Here is a 17,500-nt window from a genome sequence, read left to right as displayed (position 1 = left end):
ACAAATATTAACATAGGAATATTAAAAGTTACATCTGAAGATGACATTAGAGAATGTGTGTTCCCTGTAGGCTTATGTTTAAGTTTAGGAATATCCGATTGTAGGAAATGGTATATGGTCAACAATAATTCAGCTTTTATTTTCAGTGAATGCAACCAATAACAAAATGATCTCATTCCTACCAATAACCTGAATAAAAAAAACACAATGAAATATTCCTATCTGGAGTGCTCAAAATGGAAAAACCAAATCACAATACAATAAATCTGTAGAAGAAAAGTATCCATTATTTGCAGTATGTTAAAGAAATATCTTTTCCCATGTGTTGGAGCATTTACATTATCGCTGCTGATTAGCAAATTACTGTATTTTGATACTTCAATGATTCCAGTGCAATTATATTAACATCCGTGAGAACCAACTTAAATAGGACAATTTACCATTTGTAACCCACTTTGACTTGTTAACCTCTTGAATGCTAACGAAGGCTCTGAGCCGTCGCAAAGTTTCCCTCTCAGGTGCTAACAATGGCTCAGAGCTGTCACTAGCACCCCCTGCTCTTCGTGGAATTCTGGGGACCCCCATCTACTCCCATCCCGGCGATTTGTAAAGTGACAATCATCGCCGGGGCTTCACGTTTTGCACAGTGACGTCATTCGCAGTGACGCAGTGACATCAACGTGGCAACTTTATTTAAAACTGACAATTGTCAGTAATAGGGAGATGGCGGCATGCTGCTTAGATGCCTGTATCCCCAACAACCGCCATTGGAAAGGTAATTGTCTAACCTTTTCAATGGTATAAGTCTTTAATGTGTATAGTAAAAAAAAAACATTTAAAAAAAAAAAAATTGGGGGGTCTCTAAAGGCACATAAATAAAGATCAAAATTGCCTAGAGACCCCCAAAATACATATTCTAAAAATAAAGTTGTTTATTTTTTAAATATATATATCGGTTTCAGTATTATAGCTAAATGATCACTGTGGTAACTCGCTTTACCGCAGTGATCACCTAGCTAAGAAATGTTGCATTCCCTTTTACAATACGGACCAATATTATATTTGTAATCCCATGATCACTTGGATAATGTGGTTATAAATTAATAAATGGTATAGAAATGCTATTAAAAAAAAAATAATAATATTTTTATAATCAGCCTTTTAGCATGCGTGGAAGATGAGTAAACCCCCCCTATTTACGCAGCTCTCTCCATCTTTCAAAACTTCTGTATTTTTTTGCAAAGGAGATTATTTTTTGCAATAAAAATTACATATTTTTAGCGACATAATTCCTTTAAAAATATCTATTTATTTTGTAAAGAGAATTAAAAATAAAATAAAAAGAAAAATAGTCTTTCAACTTTACGGGGTTATGTCTGCAATCAGTCAGCTGTAGCCACCTGAGAAATTAAGATACATTAAATAAAGTACACATTTTTGGAAAGTACACCCTTTGGTGCATCAAATGGGGGGCTACAATTATTGCTAGCACAAGAAAATACAATGTAATAATACGCGGAATATGGCTCTTTGCTAAAAATAAAATATTTTTTATGCAAAGCACCATATTCCATTAATTGTTGCACACCTCAATTATGTGCTAGAGATACATATTAGCCCCTCATTTGATGCGCCAAAGAGTGTACTTTCTACAAATGTGTGCTTTGTGTACCATATTTTAAGTAGCTAGAACTGTTTAATTGCAGACATGGCAATCTTGAAATAGTCTACAAAAATAGTATTTCAACTTTTTATGGGTTACGTCTGCAATCAGACAGCTGTAAAAACCTGGATAACTAAGATACATTAAATAAAGTACACATTTTCTGGAAAGTACACCCCTTGACACATTAAATGAGGGGCTACATATATTGCTAGCACAAAAATAGACAATGTAACAATAAGTGTAATATGGCTGAAAAAAGTATAGTAAAGATGCTGTTTTTTGATAATTTATCAAATTGACATGCTTGCAATAAAACAGTGGAAAAAAACAGTGAAATGTTCTTAATTTCTGCTTATTTCAGACAATTTACATACCACAAATATTAATAAACACAGGTTTTGATGATAGAGCTTAGAAAATTAAACAACATACTATTATTTCTTGGTTCAGGAGTAAAAAAATACACTTTTTCACATTTTACGCACAATTTTTTAAACCTTATGATACATAATAATGGTATATTTTGAATTTGCTCGGTCTGCTGAAAAAACAATGTATAGTTTGTATAGTTTATTCACACAAACTTTACTTCTAAAAGTATTTAAATGTGAACTGCATTTAAAAGCTCAAAACCAGCTTAGCACACAGGTGCTAGAAAATTTGTAATTGAAGTTCAGATTTTTGCTTGAAGCTGCAAAGGTTTCTGCTAGACGTCCAGTTAGGGATTTTCAGCTGGAATTTCTGATAGCCTGAGATAGAGGAAGAACATGATATAAATACACAGAAGCACCGTCTGACCACATGACGTATAGAGGCACGAACAGACAGAACATTTAGGTTCCAGAGGTAACATTACAAGACAGAAATCATAAACACAATTAAACCCAATGACTTCTCATTTAATTAGACACATTTAGGTTTTATAAGGACATTAATGGGATATAAAACCCAAAATTGTTGTTTCATAATTCACATAGAGCATTTCATTTTAAACAACTTTCCAATTGACTTCATTTATCTAGATTGCATTGTTCTATTGCTATCCTTTGTTGATAAGAAAACATAGGTAGGCTCAGAAGCAACAAATCACTACTTAGAGCTAGCTTCTGATAGGTGGCTGTGCATATATGCCTCTTGTCATTGTCTCACTTGGGCCCTAAAACATCCACAGACCAATGAGAAAATGATGGGGTTCACCAGGCTCACAGTCTGTCAATACATTCCAAAAGGGGGCTGAACTGTGAAGTGCCGACAAGTAGGATATAATAGGGATCGCCAACATCGTCATTCATCTGCGCTATCAGCGGAGGGTGGGGGGGCTGTATTTGAATATTGTTTTGTTTTTTAACAGCTGTTGTTTTTTGTGTGTTCTTTATTTATGTTTCCTTATATAAATATGTTATAAAAGTCAGAAGCCGCAACTTTATAGTTTTACATAACTGCATAATGTTTAACATTGCAAAGTTAAACAAATGCAATTATGTAAATATTCAAAGGCTACCGACTTTATAACAAATTTTTGCAGCAATGTCTATAGCAATGTTATACATAGTTGCAAACACTGTTGCTATAGATGCTAAAGACATGTGCACGCTCCTGAGCTCCTATCAGCCTACCTAGATTTATTCTATTACAAAAGATACCAAGAGAAGAAAGCACATTTTCACATTAGAAGTAAATAGGAAGTATAATTTAAAATTACATTCTCTACCTGAATTCTAAAAGTTTAATTCTGACTTTAACGTCCCTTTAATGAATCGGAATCCCCTGCAGGCATTGCACTACCCTGCAATTCACTCTTTAAATTGGTGCTTGAGAAATTTACAAGTAATGTTAAAGGAACATGAAACACAACTTTTTTCTTTTATGATTCATATAGAGCTTGCAATTTAAAATTCCAGCTAAAGGGACAGTCTACACCTTAGTCATCTTAAAGTCTTACCTTAGATTACGCTGCAAATAACCTCCTGCACCTTTTCTATATCATGCAGCAGGAACGGTAAAACAGTTATTTTGAAATTAATATTGTTTCTGGCCAGTTTTAAATGTCTGCAAAGCACCGCCCATTGATGACAACACAATCTGGGCTGCATATTGTTTCCAATCACAAAAGGCTCACTAGTTGGATTCAACAGACTGTCAATGGTATTAAGCAGTGCATAGATGCAGCCCAGATCGTGATGTCATCGGTGGGTGGAGCTTGGCAGCCATTTTAAACTGACCAGAAACAATATTCATTTTAAAATAACTTTTTTTTACTGTTCCTGCTGCATGATGTAGAAAAGGTGCAGGAGGCTATTTGTAGCTTAATCTAAAGTAAGAATTTAAGATGATCTTATTTATTTTGCTTTCTTGGTATTCTTTGTTAAACATGATACCTAGGTAGGCTCAGGAGCTGCTGATTGGTGGCTGTACATATATGCCTCTTATCACTTTCTCATTTAATGTGTTCAGCTAGCTCCCAGTAATGCATTGCTGCTTCTTCAACAAAGGATACCAAAAGACTGAAGCTAATTAGATAATAGAAGTACATTGGAATGTAGTTTATTATATTATTCTCTAACTCAGTCATGAATGATTTTTTGGGGTTTCATGTCCCTGTTAAAAGAGACATTATAGTAGAATTTGAAATAAGCAGCAGTGCATACTAACTTGTATTTGTATTTGGCAATACCACGGGCAAAAGCTATCAGTGCTTCAGTTACTTAACCTGCAGTCATGTGCACTTGCATTCCCTTTCCATTAGAGCATGATGAAGTAGGCTCATGAGCATGCATGTGTTTGTGCACTATAATAGCAATACATGCACACTCCTGAGCATATCTCAGTATATTCTCATGGTAAAGCTACATTAAAAAAAAAAAAAAGATTCTAAGAGAAAAAGCTAAATCTAAAATTTCAATTAGTAAGATTTTGTTTTAATTGTTCACTTTTTCTGAATCATACAAGTTTAATTTCAAATTCCATGTTCCTTTAAGAGCATAACATATACCAAGCCTGAAAATAAAAGCGAACTTCTGAATAGTCGGGATATGAGCATTTCCCTCTGAGCTGGAGATTTTGTATTCATCTTGGTTATATCTGGTGACTGATTATTAGAATGTTTTTAATAAGAATTTAGTTCAACGCCGTCCTCACCTTTTTGCGTAACACTACAGCGGTCACTATAAATCCGTACAGTGCGCTCTTGAACAGAATTAGCAGATACGAAAGCTTCCCGTTGTTAACGTATCTCGTGTAACTGTCTGTAAGTAAACAAAGATCCATATGTCAGACACAAAGTAGATTTCTCAACCCTTTTCACCATATGGGTGCTGTCTTCATGAATATTTGTTAAAGGGACATGAAACCCAAACATTTACTTTTATGATTTAGGTAGAATGTACAATTTTACTTCTATTATCAAATGTGCTTCATTCTCTTGGTATCATTTGTTGAAGGCGCAGCAATGCACTACCGATTTCTAACTGAACACATGGGTGAGCCAATGGCAATCGGTGTATATATGCAACCACCAATCAGCAGCTAGAACCTAGGTTCTTTGCTGCTCCTGAGCTTTCCTAGATAAACCTTTCAACAAAGGATAACAAGAGAAGGAAGCAATTAAAATAATAGAAGTAAATTGAAAATTTGTTTAAAATTGTGTGATCTATCTAAATCATGAAATTATGTTTCTCCAACATAGGTGTGTCCGGTCCACGGCGTCATCCTTACTTGTGGGATATTCTCTTCCCCAACAGGAAATGGCAAAGAGCCCAGCAAAGCTGGTCACATGATCCCTCCTAGGCTCCGCCTACCCCAGTCATTCTCTTTGCCGTTGTACAGGCAACATCTCCACGGAGATGGCTTAGAGTTTTTTAGTGTTTAACTGTAGTTTTTATTATTCAATCAAGAGTTTGTTATTTTAAAATAGTGCTGGTATGTACTATTTACTCAGAAACAGAAAAGAGATGAAGATTTCTGTTTGTATGAGGAAAATGATTTTAGCAACCGTTACTAAAATCCATGGCTGTTCCACACAGGACTGTTGAGAGGAATTAACTTCAGTTGGGGGAACAGTGAGCAGTCTCTTGCTGCTTGAGGTATGACACATTCTAACAAGACGATGTAATGCTGGAAGCTGTCATTTTCCCTATGGGATCCGGTAAGCCATGTTTATTAAGATAGTAAATAAGGGCTTCACAAGGGCTTATTAAGACTGTAGACTTTTTCTGGGCTAAATCGATTCATTATTAACACGTATTTAGCCTTGAGGAATCATTTAATCTGGGTATTTTGATAAGTTTATATCGGCAGGCACTGTTTTAGACACCTTATTCTTTAGGGGCTTTCCCAAATCATAGGCAGAGCCTCATTTTCGCGCCGGTGTTGCGCACTTGTTTTTGAGAGGCATGACATGCAGTCGCATGTGTGAGGAGCTCTGATACATAGAAAAGACTTTCTGAAGGCGTCATTTGGTATCGTATTCCCCTTTGGGCTTGGTTGGGTCTCAGCAAAGCAGATACCAGGGACTGTAAAGGGGTTAAAGTTTAAAACGGCTCCGGTTCCGTTATTTTAAGGGTTAAAGCTTCCAAATTTGGTGTGCAATACTTTTAAGGCTTTAAGACACTGTGGTGAAATTTGAACAATTCCTTCATATTTTTTCGCAATTGCAGTAATAAAGTGTGTTCAGTTTAAAATTTAAAGTGACAGTAACGGTTTTATTTTAAAACGTTTTTTGTACTTTGTTATCAAGTTTATGCCTGTTTAACATGTCTGAACTACCAGATAGACTATGTTCTGAATGTGGGGAAGCCAGAGTTCCTTCTCATTTAAATAAATGTGATTTATGTGACAATGACAATGATGCCCAAGATGATTCCTCAAGCGAGGGGATTAAGCATGGTACTGCATCATTCCCTCCTTCGTCTACACGAGTCTTGCCCACTCAGGAGGCCCCTAGTACATCTAGCGCGCCAATACTCCTTACTATGCAACAATTAACGGCTGTAATGGATAATTCTGTCAAAAACATTTTAGCCAAAATGCACACTTATCAGCGTAAGCGCGACTGCTCTGTTTTAGATACTGAAGAGCATGACGACGCTGATAATAATGGTTCTGAAGGGCCCCTAAACCAGTCTGATGGGGCCAGGGAGGTTTTGTCTGAGGGAGAAATTACTGATTCAGGGAACATTTCTCAACAAGCTGAACCTGATGTGATTACGTTTAAATTTAAGTTGGAACATCTCCGCGCTCTGCTTAAGGAGGTATTATCCACTCTGGATGATTGTGACAATTTGGTCATCCCAGAGAAATTATGTAAAATGGACAAGTTCCTAGAGGTCCCGGGGCTCCCAGAAGCTTTTCCTATACCCAAGCGGGTGGCGGACATTGTAAATAAAGAATGGGAAAGGCCCGGTATTCCTTTCGTCCCTCCCCCCATATTTAAAAAATTGTTTCCTATGGTCGACCCCAGAAAGGACTTATGGCAGACAGTCCCCAAGGTCGAGGGAGCGGTTTCCACTTTAAACAAACGCACCACTATACCCATAGAAGATAGTTGTGCTTTCAAAGATCCTATGGATAAAAAATTAGAAGGTTTACTTAAAAAGATGTTTGTTCAGCAGGGTTACCTTCTACAACCAATTTCATGCATTGTCCCTGTCGCTACAGCCGCGTGTTTCTGGTTCGATGAGCTGATAAAGGCGGTCGATAGTGATTCTCCTCCTTATGAGGAGATTATGGACAGAATCAATGCTCTCAAATTGGCTAATTCTTTCACCCTAGACGCCACTTTGCAATTGGCTAGGTTAGCGGCTAAGAATTCTGGGTTTGCTATTGTGGCGCGCAGAGCGCTTTGGTTGAAATCGTGGTCAGCTGATGCGTCTTCCAAGAACAAGCTACTTAACATTCCTTTCAAGGGGAAAACGCTGTTTGGCCCTGACTTGAAAGAGATTATCTCTGATATCACTGGGGGTAAGGGCCACGCCCTTCCTCAGGATCGGCCTTTCAAGGCAAAAAATAAACCTAATTTTCGTCCCTTTCGTAGAAACGGACCAGCCCAAAGTGCTACGTCCTCTAAGCAAGAGGGTAATACTTCTCAAGCCAAGCCAGCTTGGAGACCAATGCAAGGCTGGAACAAGGGAAAGCAGGCCAAGAAACCTGCCACTGCTACCAAGACAGCATGAAATGTTGGCCCCCGATCCGGGACCGGATCTGGTGGGGGGCAGACTCTCTCTCTTCGCTCAGGCTTGGGCAAGAGATGTTCTGGATCCTTGGGCGCTAGAAATAGTCTCCCAAGGTTATCTTCTGGAATTCAAGGGGCTTCCCCCAAGGGGGAGGTTCCACAGGTCTCAGTTGTCTTCAGACCACATAAAAAGACAGGCATTCTTACATTGTGTAGAAGACCTGTTAAAAATGGGAGTGATTCATCCTGTTCCATTAGGAGAACAAGGGATGGGGTTCTACTCCAATCTGTTCATAGTTCCCAAAAAAGAGGGAACGTTCAGACCAATCTTAGATCTCAAGATCTTAAACAAGTTTCTCAAGGTTCCATCGTTCAAGATGGAAACCATTCGAACTATTCTTCCTTCCATCCAGGAAGGTCAATTCATGACCACGGTGGATTTAAAGGATGCGTATCTACATATTCCTATCCACAAGGAACATCATCGGTTCCTAAGGTTCGCATTCCTGGACAAGCATTACCAGTTCGTGGCGCTTCCTTTCGGATTAGCCACTGCTCCAAGGATTTTCACAAAGGTACTAGGGTCCCTTCTAGCTGTGCTAAGACCAAGGGGCATTGCTGTAGTACCTTACTTGGACGACATTCTGATTCAAGCGTCGTCCCTTCCTCAAGCAAAGGCTCACACGGACATTGTCCTGGCCTTTCTCAGATCTCACGGATGGAAAGTGAACGTGGAAAAGAGTTCTCTATCTCCGTCAACAAGGGTTCCCTTCTTGGGAACAATAATAGACTCCTTAGAAATGAGGATTTTTCTGACAGAGGCCAGAAAAACAAAACTTCTAGACTCTTGTCGGATACTTCATTCCGTTCCTCTTCCTTCCATAGCGCAGTGCATGGAAGTGATAGGTTTGATGGTAGCGGCAATGGACATAGTTCCTTTTGCGCGCATTCATCTAAGACCATTACAACTGTGCATGCTCAGTCAGTGGAATGGGGACTATACAGACTTGTCTCCGAAGATACAAGTAAATCAGAGGACCAGAGACTCACTCCGTTGGTGGCTGTCCCTGGACAACCTGTCACAAGGGATGACCTTCCGCAGACCAGAGTGGGTCATTGTCACGACCGACGCCAGTCTGATGGGCTGGGGCGCGGTCTGGGGATCCCTGAAAGCTCAGGGTCTTTGGTCTCGGGAAGAATCTCTTCTACCGATAAATATTCTGGAACTGAGAGCGATATTCAATGCTCTCAAGGCTTGGCCTCAGCTAGCGAGGGCCAAGTTCATACGGTTTCAATCAGACAACATGACAACTGTTGCGTACATCAACCATCAGGGGGGAACAAGGAGTTCCCTAGCGATGGAAGAAGTGACCAAAATCATTCTATGGGCGGAGTCTCACTCCTGCCACCTGTCTGCTATCCACATCCCAGGAGTGGAAAATTGGGAAGCGGATTTTCTGAGTCGTCAGACATTGCATCCGGGGGAGTGGGAACTCCATCCGGAAATCTTTGCCCAAGTCACTCAACTGTGGGGCATTCCAGACATGGATCTGATGGCCTCTCGTCAGAACTTCAAAGTTCCTTGCTACGGGTCCAGATCCAGGGATCCCAAGGCGGCTCTAGTGGATGCACTAGTAGCACCTTGGACCTTCAAACTAGCTTATGTGTTCCCGCCGTTTCCTCTCATCCCCAGGCTGGTAGCCAGGATCAATCAGGAGAGGGCGTCGGTGATCTTGATAGCTCCTGCGTGGCCACGCAGGACTTGGTATGCAGATCTGGTGAATATGTCATCGGCTCCACCATGGAAGCTACCTTTGAGACGAGACCTTCTTGTTCAGGGTCCGTTCGAACATCCGAATCTGGTCTCACTCCAGCTGACTGCTTGGAGATTGAACGCTTGATCTTATCGAAGCGAGGGTTCTCAGATTCTGTTATCGATACTCTTGTTCAGGCCAGAAAGCCTGTAACTAGAAAGATTTACCACAAAATTTGGAAAAAATATATCTGTTGGTGTGAATCTAAAGGATTCCCTTGGGACAAGGTTAAGATTCCTAAGATTCTATCCTTCCTTCAAGAAGGATTGGAAAAAGGATTATCTGCAAGTTCCCTGAAGGGACAGATTTCTGCCTTGTCTGTGTTACTTCACAAAAAGCTGGCAGCTGTGCCAGATGTTCAAGCCTTTGTTCAGGCTCTGGTTAGAATCAAGCCTGTTTACAAACCTTTGACTCCTCCTTGGAGTCTCAACTTAGTTCTTTCAGTTCTTCAGGGGGTTCCGTTTGAACCCTTACATTCCGTTGATATTAAGCTATTATCTTGGAAAGTTTTGTTTTTGGTTGCAATTTCTTCTGCTAGAAGAGTTTCAGAATTATCTGCTCTGCAGTGTTCTCCTCCTTATCTGGTGTTCCATGCAGATAAGGTGGTTTTACGTACTAAACCTGGTTTTCTTCCAAAAGTTGTTTCTAACAAAAACATTAACCAGGAGATTATCGTACCTTCTCTGTGTCCGAAACCAGTTTCGAAGAAGGAACGTTTGTTGCACAATTTGGATGTTGTTCGCGCTCTAAAATTCTATTTAGATGCTACAAAGGATTTTAGACAAACATCTTCCTTGTTTGTTGTTTATTCCGGTAAAAGGAGAGGTCAAAAAGCAACTTCTACCTCTCTCTCTTTTTGGATTAAAAGCATCATCAGATTGGCTTACGAGACTGCCGGACGGCAGCCTCCCGAAAGAATCACAGCTCATTCCACTAGGGCTGTGGCTTCCACATGGGCCTTCAAGAACGAGGCTTCTGTTGATCAGATATGTAGGGCAGCGACTTGGTCTTCACTGCACACTTTTACCAAATTTTACAAGTTTGATACTTTTGCTTCTTCTGAGGCTATTTTTGGGAGAAAGGTTTTGCAAGCCGTGGTGCCTTCCATTTAGGTGACCTGATTTGCTCCCTCCCTTCATCCGTGTCCTAAAGCTTTGGTATTGGTTCCCACAAGTAAGGATGACGCCGTGGACCGGACACACCTATGTTGGAGAAAACAGAATTTATGTTTACCTGATAAATTACTTTCTCCAACGGTGTGTCCGGTCCACGGCCCGCCCTGGTTTTTTAATCAGGTCTGATAATTTATTTTCTTTAACTACAGTCACCACGGTATCATATGGTTTCTCCTATGCAAATATTCCTCCTTAACGTCGGTCGAATGACTGGGGTAGGCGGAGCCTAGGAGGGATCATGTGACCAGCTTTGCTGGGCTCTTTGCCATTTCCTGTTGGGGAAGAGAATATCCCACAAGTAAGGATGACGCCGTGGACCGGACACACCGTTGGAGAAAGTAATTTATCAGGTAAACATAAATTCTGTTTTTTTGGGTTTCATGTCCCTTTAAATATTTCTAATCAAAAAGCAAATTAATTATTATTTAATCATTTTGAAATTAGTTTTGTGTCTATTTGAGTCTACTGAATAAATGTGTATTCTGTTTGTTTTTTATCTTTTGCTGACAAGCTGAGTTTTAGTAAAGAGAAAATGTGTTATATATAAAGAATATTAATAAACTGATATTTCTTATAAAGAAAATAATTATTACAAATTAAGTTCTCTAGTCTTTGTATATGAACCAAAAACACTAATAGGTTGTTCAGTTTAAAATATTTAAAAAGAATTCTAGTAATATATTTTAAATAAATATCCAAACATCAAAATAATATAATTTCTAATTTTGCTGTAAGTCCCAAAAAATGCTATTTTACTGATCCTGCAGTAATGAATAGTATGTAATATAATGATTATATAATGCCTCTATATATAATATAATGATCCAATGTCACACTCACCTCGAGTAATTCCACAACCTGTAGGAAAACAGAAAAGCAAAGAGTGAAAGCAAAATCATTTTTTTATTAATTAAAAATGTATAAATGAATATTATTTATTTCAATTAAACACTGTTACAAAAGACCTGCAAAGTAAAACCATGTTTTAAGGTCATTTTGAACTTTCAGGGACACATCCTTTGAGAACCTTGAATATATTTATCTTATTTGATGTGGACAATTAGAAACATACAATTGAGATCCTGCACCGATTAAACAATCACTGTGCAGCATGTTAGAAGAATAAAGTTCTTAATTTCATGGGGACAGTGGGAAAATTGCAATTTTTAATGACAGGAGCAGTTAGCCAAACAAATAATGAAAGTGCAGTACAAATGTTTATTATTCTTTATTAGACAAATTGGGCCAGACAAGTGGTATGCTAATCATGAAAAGCTGGGTTTCGTATCCCTTTAAGGAATATAGGAACAAGCTCCTTCACATATCAACCAATCACTGTACAGTATGTAGGAGCTCTACTGTTCTGCCGTCCACAGAAGGCACTTAAAACATTAAAGGGTGTGGCAACACTACACATTTAAATTACAGTAAAAGCAGGCAAAAAATATATATTAAAATGAATTGCAAAGGTTTATTTTTAATTATGGAGAAGCTTCTGAGGAAGGGGAGATTATCCTCGAAACGTCACCATAACAAAGATATACTGAAGTTTGTCTGAAACCCAGCAAGTGTGGTTATTATAAAGTATTAATTTGGTTCCAGACAATAAACCAGATAATTAGAAGATGGACTAAAGGAATTTATCAGTGAAACAGTAAAATAGCCCATAGACAGGGCAGAGGAGGTAACACGGCTGCTTCAGGTATATTAACAGCAGAAGGATTTTTGATTATAATCACTGGAGAGACTGATTGACAGTACTGCCACATAATGGCCTAGATTTGGAGTTCGGCGGTAGCCGTCAAAACCAGCGTTAGAGGCTCCTAACGCTGGTTTTGGCCGCCCGCTGGTATTTGGAGTCAGTGATTAAAGGGTCTAACGCTCACTTTTCAGCCGCGACTTTTCCATACCGCAGATCCCCCTACGCCATTTGCGTATCCTATCTTTTCAATGGGATCTTTCTAACGCCGGTATTTAGAGTCGTTTCTGAAGTGAGCGTTAGAGCTCTAACGACAAAATTCCAGCCGCCTGAAAATAGCAGGAGTTAAGAGCTTTCTGGCTAACGCCGGTTCATAAAGCTCTTAACTACTGTACCCTAAAGTACACTAACACCCATAAACTACCTATGTACCCCTAAACCGAGCTCCCCCCACATCGCCGCCACTCGATTAAAATTTTTAACCCCTAATCTGCCGACCGCCACCTACGTTATACTTATGTACCCCTAATCTGCTGCCCCTAACCCCGCCGACCCCTGTATTACATTTATTAACCCCTAACCTGCCCCCCACAACGTCGCCGCCAGCTACTTAAAATAATTAACCCCTAATCTTCCGACCGCAAAGCGCCGCCACCTACGTTATCCCTATGTACCCCTAATCTGCTACCCCTAACACCGCCGACCCCTATATTATATTTATTAACCCCTAATCTGCCCCCCTCAATGTCGCCGACACCTGCCTACACTTATTAACCCCTAATCTGCCGAGCGGACCTGAGCGCTACTATAATAAAGTTATTAACCCCTAACCCGCCTCACTAACCCTATAATAAATAGTATTAACCCCTAATCTGCCCTCCCTAACATCGCCGACACCTACCTTCAATTATTAACCCCTAATCTTCCGAGCGGAGCTCACCGCTATTCTAATAAATTGATTAACCCCTAAAGCTAAGTCTAACCCTAACACTAACACCCCCCTAACTTAAATATAATTTACATCTAACGAAATTAATTAACTCTTATTAAATAAATGATTCCTATTTAAAGCTAAATACTTACCTGTAAAATAAATCCTAATATAGCTACAATATAAATTATAATTACATTGTAGCTATTTTAGGATTAATATTTATTTTACAGGCAACTTTGTAATTATTTTAACTAGGTACAATAGCTATTAAATAGTTAAGAACTATTTAATAGCTACCTAGTTAAAATAATAACAAATTTACCTGTAAAATAAATCCTAACCTAAGATATAATTAAACCTAACACTACCCTATCAATAAAATAATTAAATAAACTACCTACAATTACCTACAATTAACCTAACACTACACTATCAATAAATTAATTAAACACAATTGCTACAAATAAATACAATTAAATAAACTAGCTAAAGTACAAAAAATAAAAAAGAACTAAGTTACAAAAAATAAAAAAATATTTACAAACATAAGAAAAATATTACAACAATTTTAAACTAATTACACCTACTCTAAGCCCCCTAATAAAATAACAAAGCCCCCCAAAATAAAAAATTCCCTACCCTATTCTAAATTAAAAAAGTTACAAGCTCTTTTACCTTACCAGCCCTGAACAGGGCCCTTTGCGGGGCATGCCCCAAGAATTTCAGCTCTTTTGCCTGTAAAAGAATAAATACAATACCCCCCCCAACATTACAACCCACCACCCACATACCCCTAATCTAACCCAAACCCCCCTTAAATAAACCTAACACTAAGCCCCTGAAGATCTTCCTACCTTGTCTTCACCATACCAGGTTCACCGATCCGTCCTGGCTCCAACATCTTCATCCAACCCAAGCGGGGGTTGGCGATCCATCATCCGGTGCTGAAGAGGTCCAGAAGAGGCTCCAAAGTCTTCCTCCTATCCGGCAAGAAGAGGACATCCGGACCGGCAAACATCTTCTCCAAGCGGCATCTTCGATCTTCTTCCATCCGGTGCGGAGCGGGTCCATCTTGAAGCAGGCAACGCGGATCCATCCTCTTCTTCCGTTGTCTCCCGACTAATGACGGTTCCTTTAAGGGACGTCATCCAAGATGGCGTCCCTCGAATTCCGATTGGCTGATAGGATTCTATCAGCCAATCGGAATTAAGGTAGGAATTTTCTGATTGGCTGATGGAATCAGCCAATCAGAATCAAGTTCAATCCGATTGGCTGATCCAATCAGCCAATCAGATTGAGCTCGCATTCTATTGGCTGATCGGAACAGCCAATAGAATGCAAGCTCAATCTGATTGGCTGATTGGATCAGCCAATCGGATTGAACTTGATTCTGATTGGCTGATTCCATCAGCCAATCAGAAAATTCCTACCTTAATTCCGATTGGCTGATAGAATCCTATCAGCCAATCGGAATTCGAGGGACGCCATCTTGGATGACATCCCTTAAAGGAACCGTCATTAGTCGGGAGACAACGGAAGAAGAGGATGGATCCGCGTCGCCTGCTTCAAGATGGACCCGCTCCGCACCGGATGGAAGAAGATCAAAGATGCCGCTTGGAGAAGATGTTTGCCGGTCCGGATGTCCTCTTCTTGCCGGATAGGAGGAAGACTTTGGAGCCTCTTCTGGACCTCTTCAGCACCGGATGATGGATCGCCAACCCCCGCTTGGGTTGGATGAAGATGTTGGAGCCAGGACGGATCGGTGAACCTGGTATGGTGAAGACAAGGTAGGAAGATCTTCAGGGGCTTAGTGTTAGGTTTATTTAAGGGGGGTTTGGGTTAGATTAGGGGTATGTGGGTGGTGGGTTGTAATGTTGGGGGGGGGGTATTGTATTTATTCTTTTACAGGCAAAAGAGCTGAAATTCTTGGGGCATGCCCCGCAAAGGGCCCTGTTCAGGGCTGGTAAGGTAAAAGAGCTTGTAACTTTTTTAATTTAGAATAGGGTAGGGAATTTTTTATTTTGGGGGGCTTTGTTATTTTATTAGGGGGCTTAGAGTAGGTGTAATTAGTTTAAAATTGTTGTAATATTTTTCTTATGTTTGTAAATATTTTTTTATTTTTTGTAACTTAGTTCTTTTTTATTTTTTGTACTTTAGCTAGTTTATTTAATTGTATTTATTTGTAGCAATTGTGTTTAATTAATTTATTGATAGTGTAGTGTTAGGTTAATTGTAGGTAATTGTAGGTAGTTTATTTAATTATTTTATTGATAGGGTAGTGTTAGGTTTAATTATATCTTAGGTTAGGATTTATTTTACAGGTAAATTTGTTATTATTTTAACTAGGTAGCTATTAAATAGTTCTTAACTATTTAATAGCTATTGTACCTAGTTAAAATAATTACAAAGTTGCCTGTAAAATAAATATTAATCCTAAAATAGCTACAATGTAATTATAATTTATATTGTAGCTATATTAGGATTTATTTTACAGGTAAGTATTTAGCTTTAAATAGGAATAATTTATTTAATAAGAGTTAATTAATTTCGTTAGATGTAAATTATATTTAAGTTAGGGGGGTGTTAGTGTTAGGGTTAGACTTAGCGTTAGGGGTTAATACATTTATTAGAATAGCGGTGAGCTCCGCTCGGAAGATTAGGGGTTAATAATTGAAGGTAGGTGTCGGCGATGTTAGGGAGGGCAGATTAGGGGTTAATACTATTTATGATAGGGTTAGTGAGGCGGATTAGGGGTTAATAACTTTATTATAGTAGCGCTCAGGTCCGCTCGGCAGATTAGGGGTTAATAAGTGTAGGCAGGTGTCAGCGACGTTGAGGGGGGCAGATTAGGGGTTAATAAATATAATATAGGGGTCGGCGATGTTAGGGCAGCAGATTAGGGGTACATAGGGATAACGTAGGTTGCGGCGGTTTACGGAGCGGCAGATTAGGGGTTAAAAAAATATGCAGGTGTCAGCGATAGCGGGGGCGGCAGATTAGGGGTTAATAATTGTAAGGCTAGGGGTGTTTAGACTCGGGGTACATGTTAGAGTGTTAGGTGCAGACGTAGGAAGTGTTTCCCCATAGGAAACAATGGGGCTGCGTTAGGAGCTGAACGCTGCTTTTTTGCAGGTGTTAGGTTTTTTTTCAGCTCAAACAGTCCCATTGTTTCCTATGGGGGAATCGTGCACGAGCACGTTTTTGAGGCTGGCCGCGTCCGTAAGCACCGCTGGTATCGAGAGTTGCATTTGCGGTAAAAATGCTCTACGCTCCTTTTTTGGAGCCTAACGCAGCATTTGTTTGAACTCTCGATACCAGAGTTAATTTTATGGTGCGGCCAGAAAAAAGCCTGCGGAGCGTTAACAGCCCTTTTACCGCCAAACTCCAAATCTAGGCCAATGTTATCACACAGAGTGAATTCTGATGGTTTGAATTGGGCAACACAGATCTAGGTTCCAGGTACTAGTTATGTGTTGCACAGTTGCTATGTGAATGGAACACATGAACAACACACTTTATCACTGGGACCACACAGCACTAAGTACTTTTTCAACAGCCCTACAGGAGGAGGATATTTTTTATCCTGACAACATGAATTGAATCGTCTATGGTCACAGGAACAAGACATCTACCCTCATTTAAAGACTGGGATTAGGATATTAAGACCATGGGCTAGATTACAAGTGAGGCGCAAACAGTTTTGCACTAGCGCAATCGTGTTTTTGTTAGCAATTTTCATTCCACTGATATTACAAGTGGAGCGAAATCCTTACCGTGATAACAGAGCTGAGGATAATTGGTTTCCAAAAAACAAATGTTGCACAAAACACTTCAAAAACACATTACACAGTACAGTTACACACTGTGTAATAAAAATTATTTAATAAAACTATTTCACAAAAAAGTTATAAGGGCGCAAAGATTGGAAATCGCGAGCTTTAGAAAAAAAGGCAGGTAAATGGATTTAACATTGAGACACATATATATATACACATGTCTGAAGATGTATTTGTATATATATTGTATGTGTATATGTTGCAGGT

The 17,500-nt window shown here is 39.3% G+C and overlaps 1 gene segment (V, D, J or C); it reads right to left on the bottom strand.

Moving 5' to 3' along the window:
* Positions 1-17,500, bottom strand: part of LOC128640297 (T-cell receptor beta-1 chain C region-like) — a 37,783-nt gene that overhangs the window by 279 nt on the left and 20,004 nt on the right. The window contains 3 exon segments of the C gene segment in view: positions 1-2,415; positions 4,805-4,911; positions 11,665-11,682. The exon segment at positions 1-2,415 is cut by the window's left edge and continues 279 nt beyond it. Of these exon segments, the coding sequence occupies positions 2,395-2,415; positions 4,805-4,911; positions 11,665-11,682 (146 nt within the window).

This window comes from Bombina bombina, chromosome 9, assembly GCF_027579735.1.
Source record: "Bombina bombina isolate aBomBom1 chromosome 9, aBomBom1.pri, whole genome shotgun sequence".
Lineage (NCBI taxonomy): Eukaryota > Metazoa > Chordata > Amphibia > Anura > Bombinatoridae > Bombina > Bombina bombina.
The sequence above is the reverse complement of the archived record's forward strand: the minus strand, read 5'-3'. Positions and strand labels throughout refer to the sequence as shown.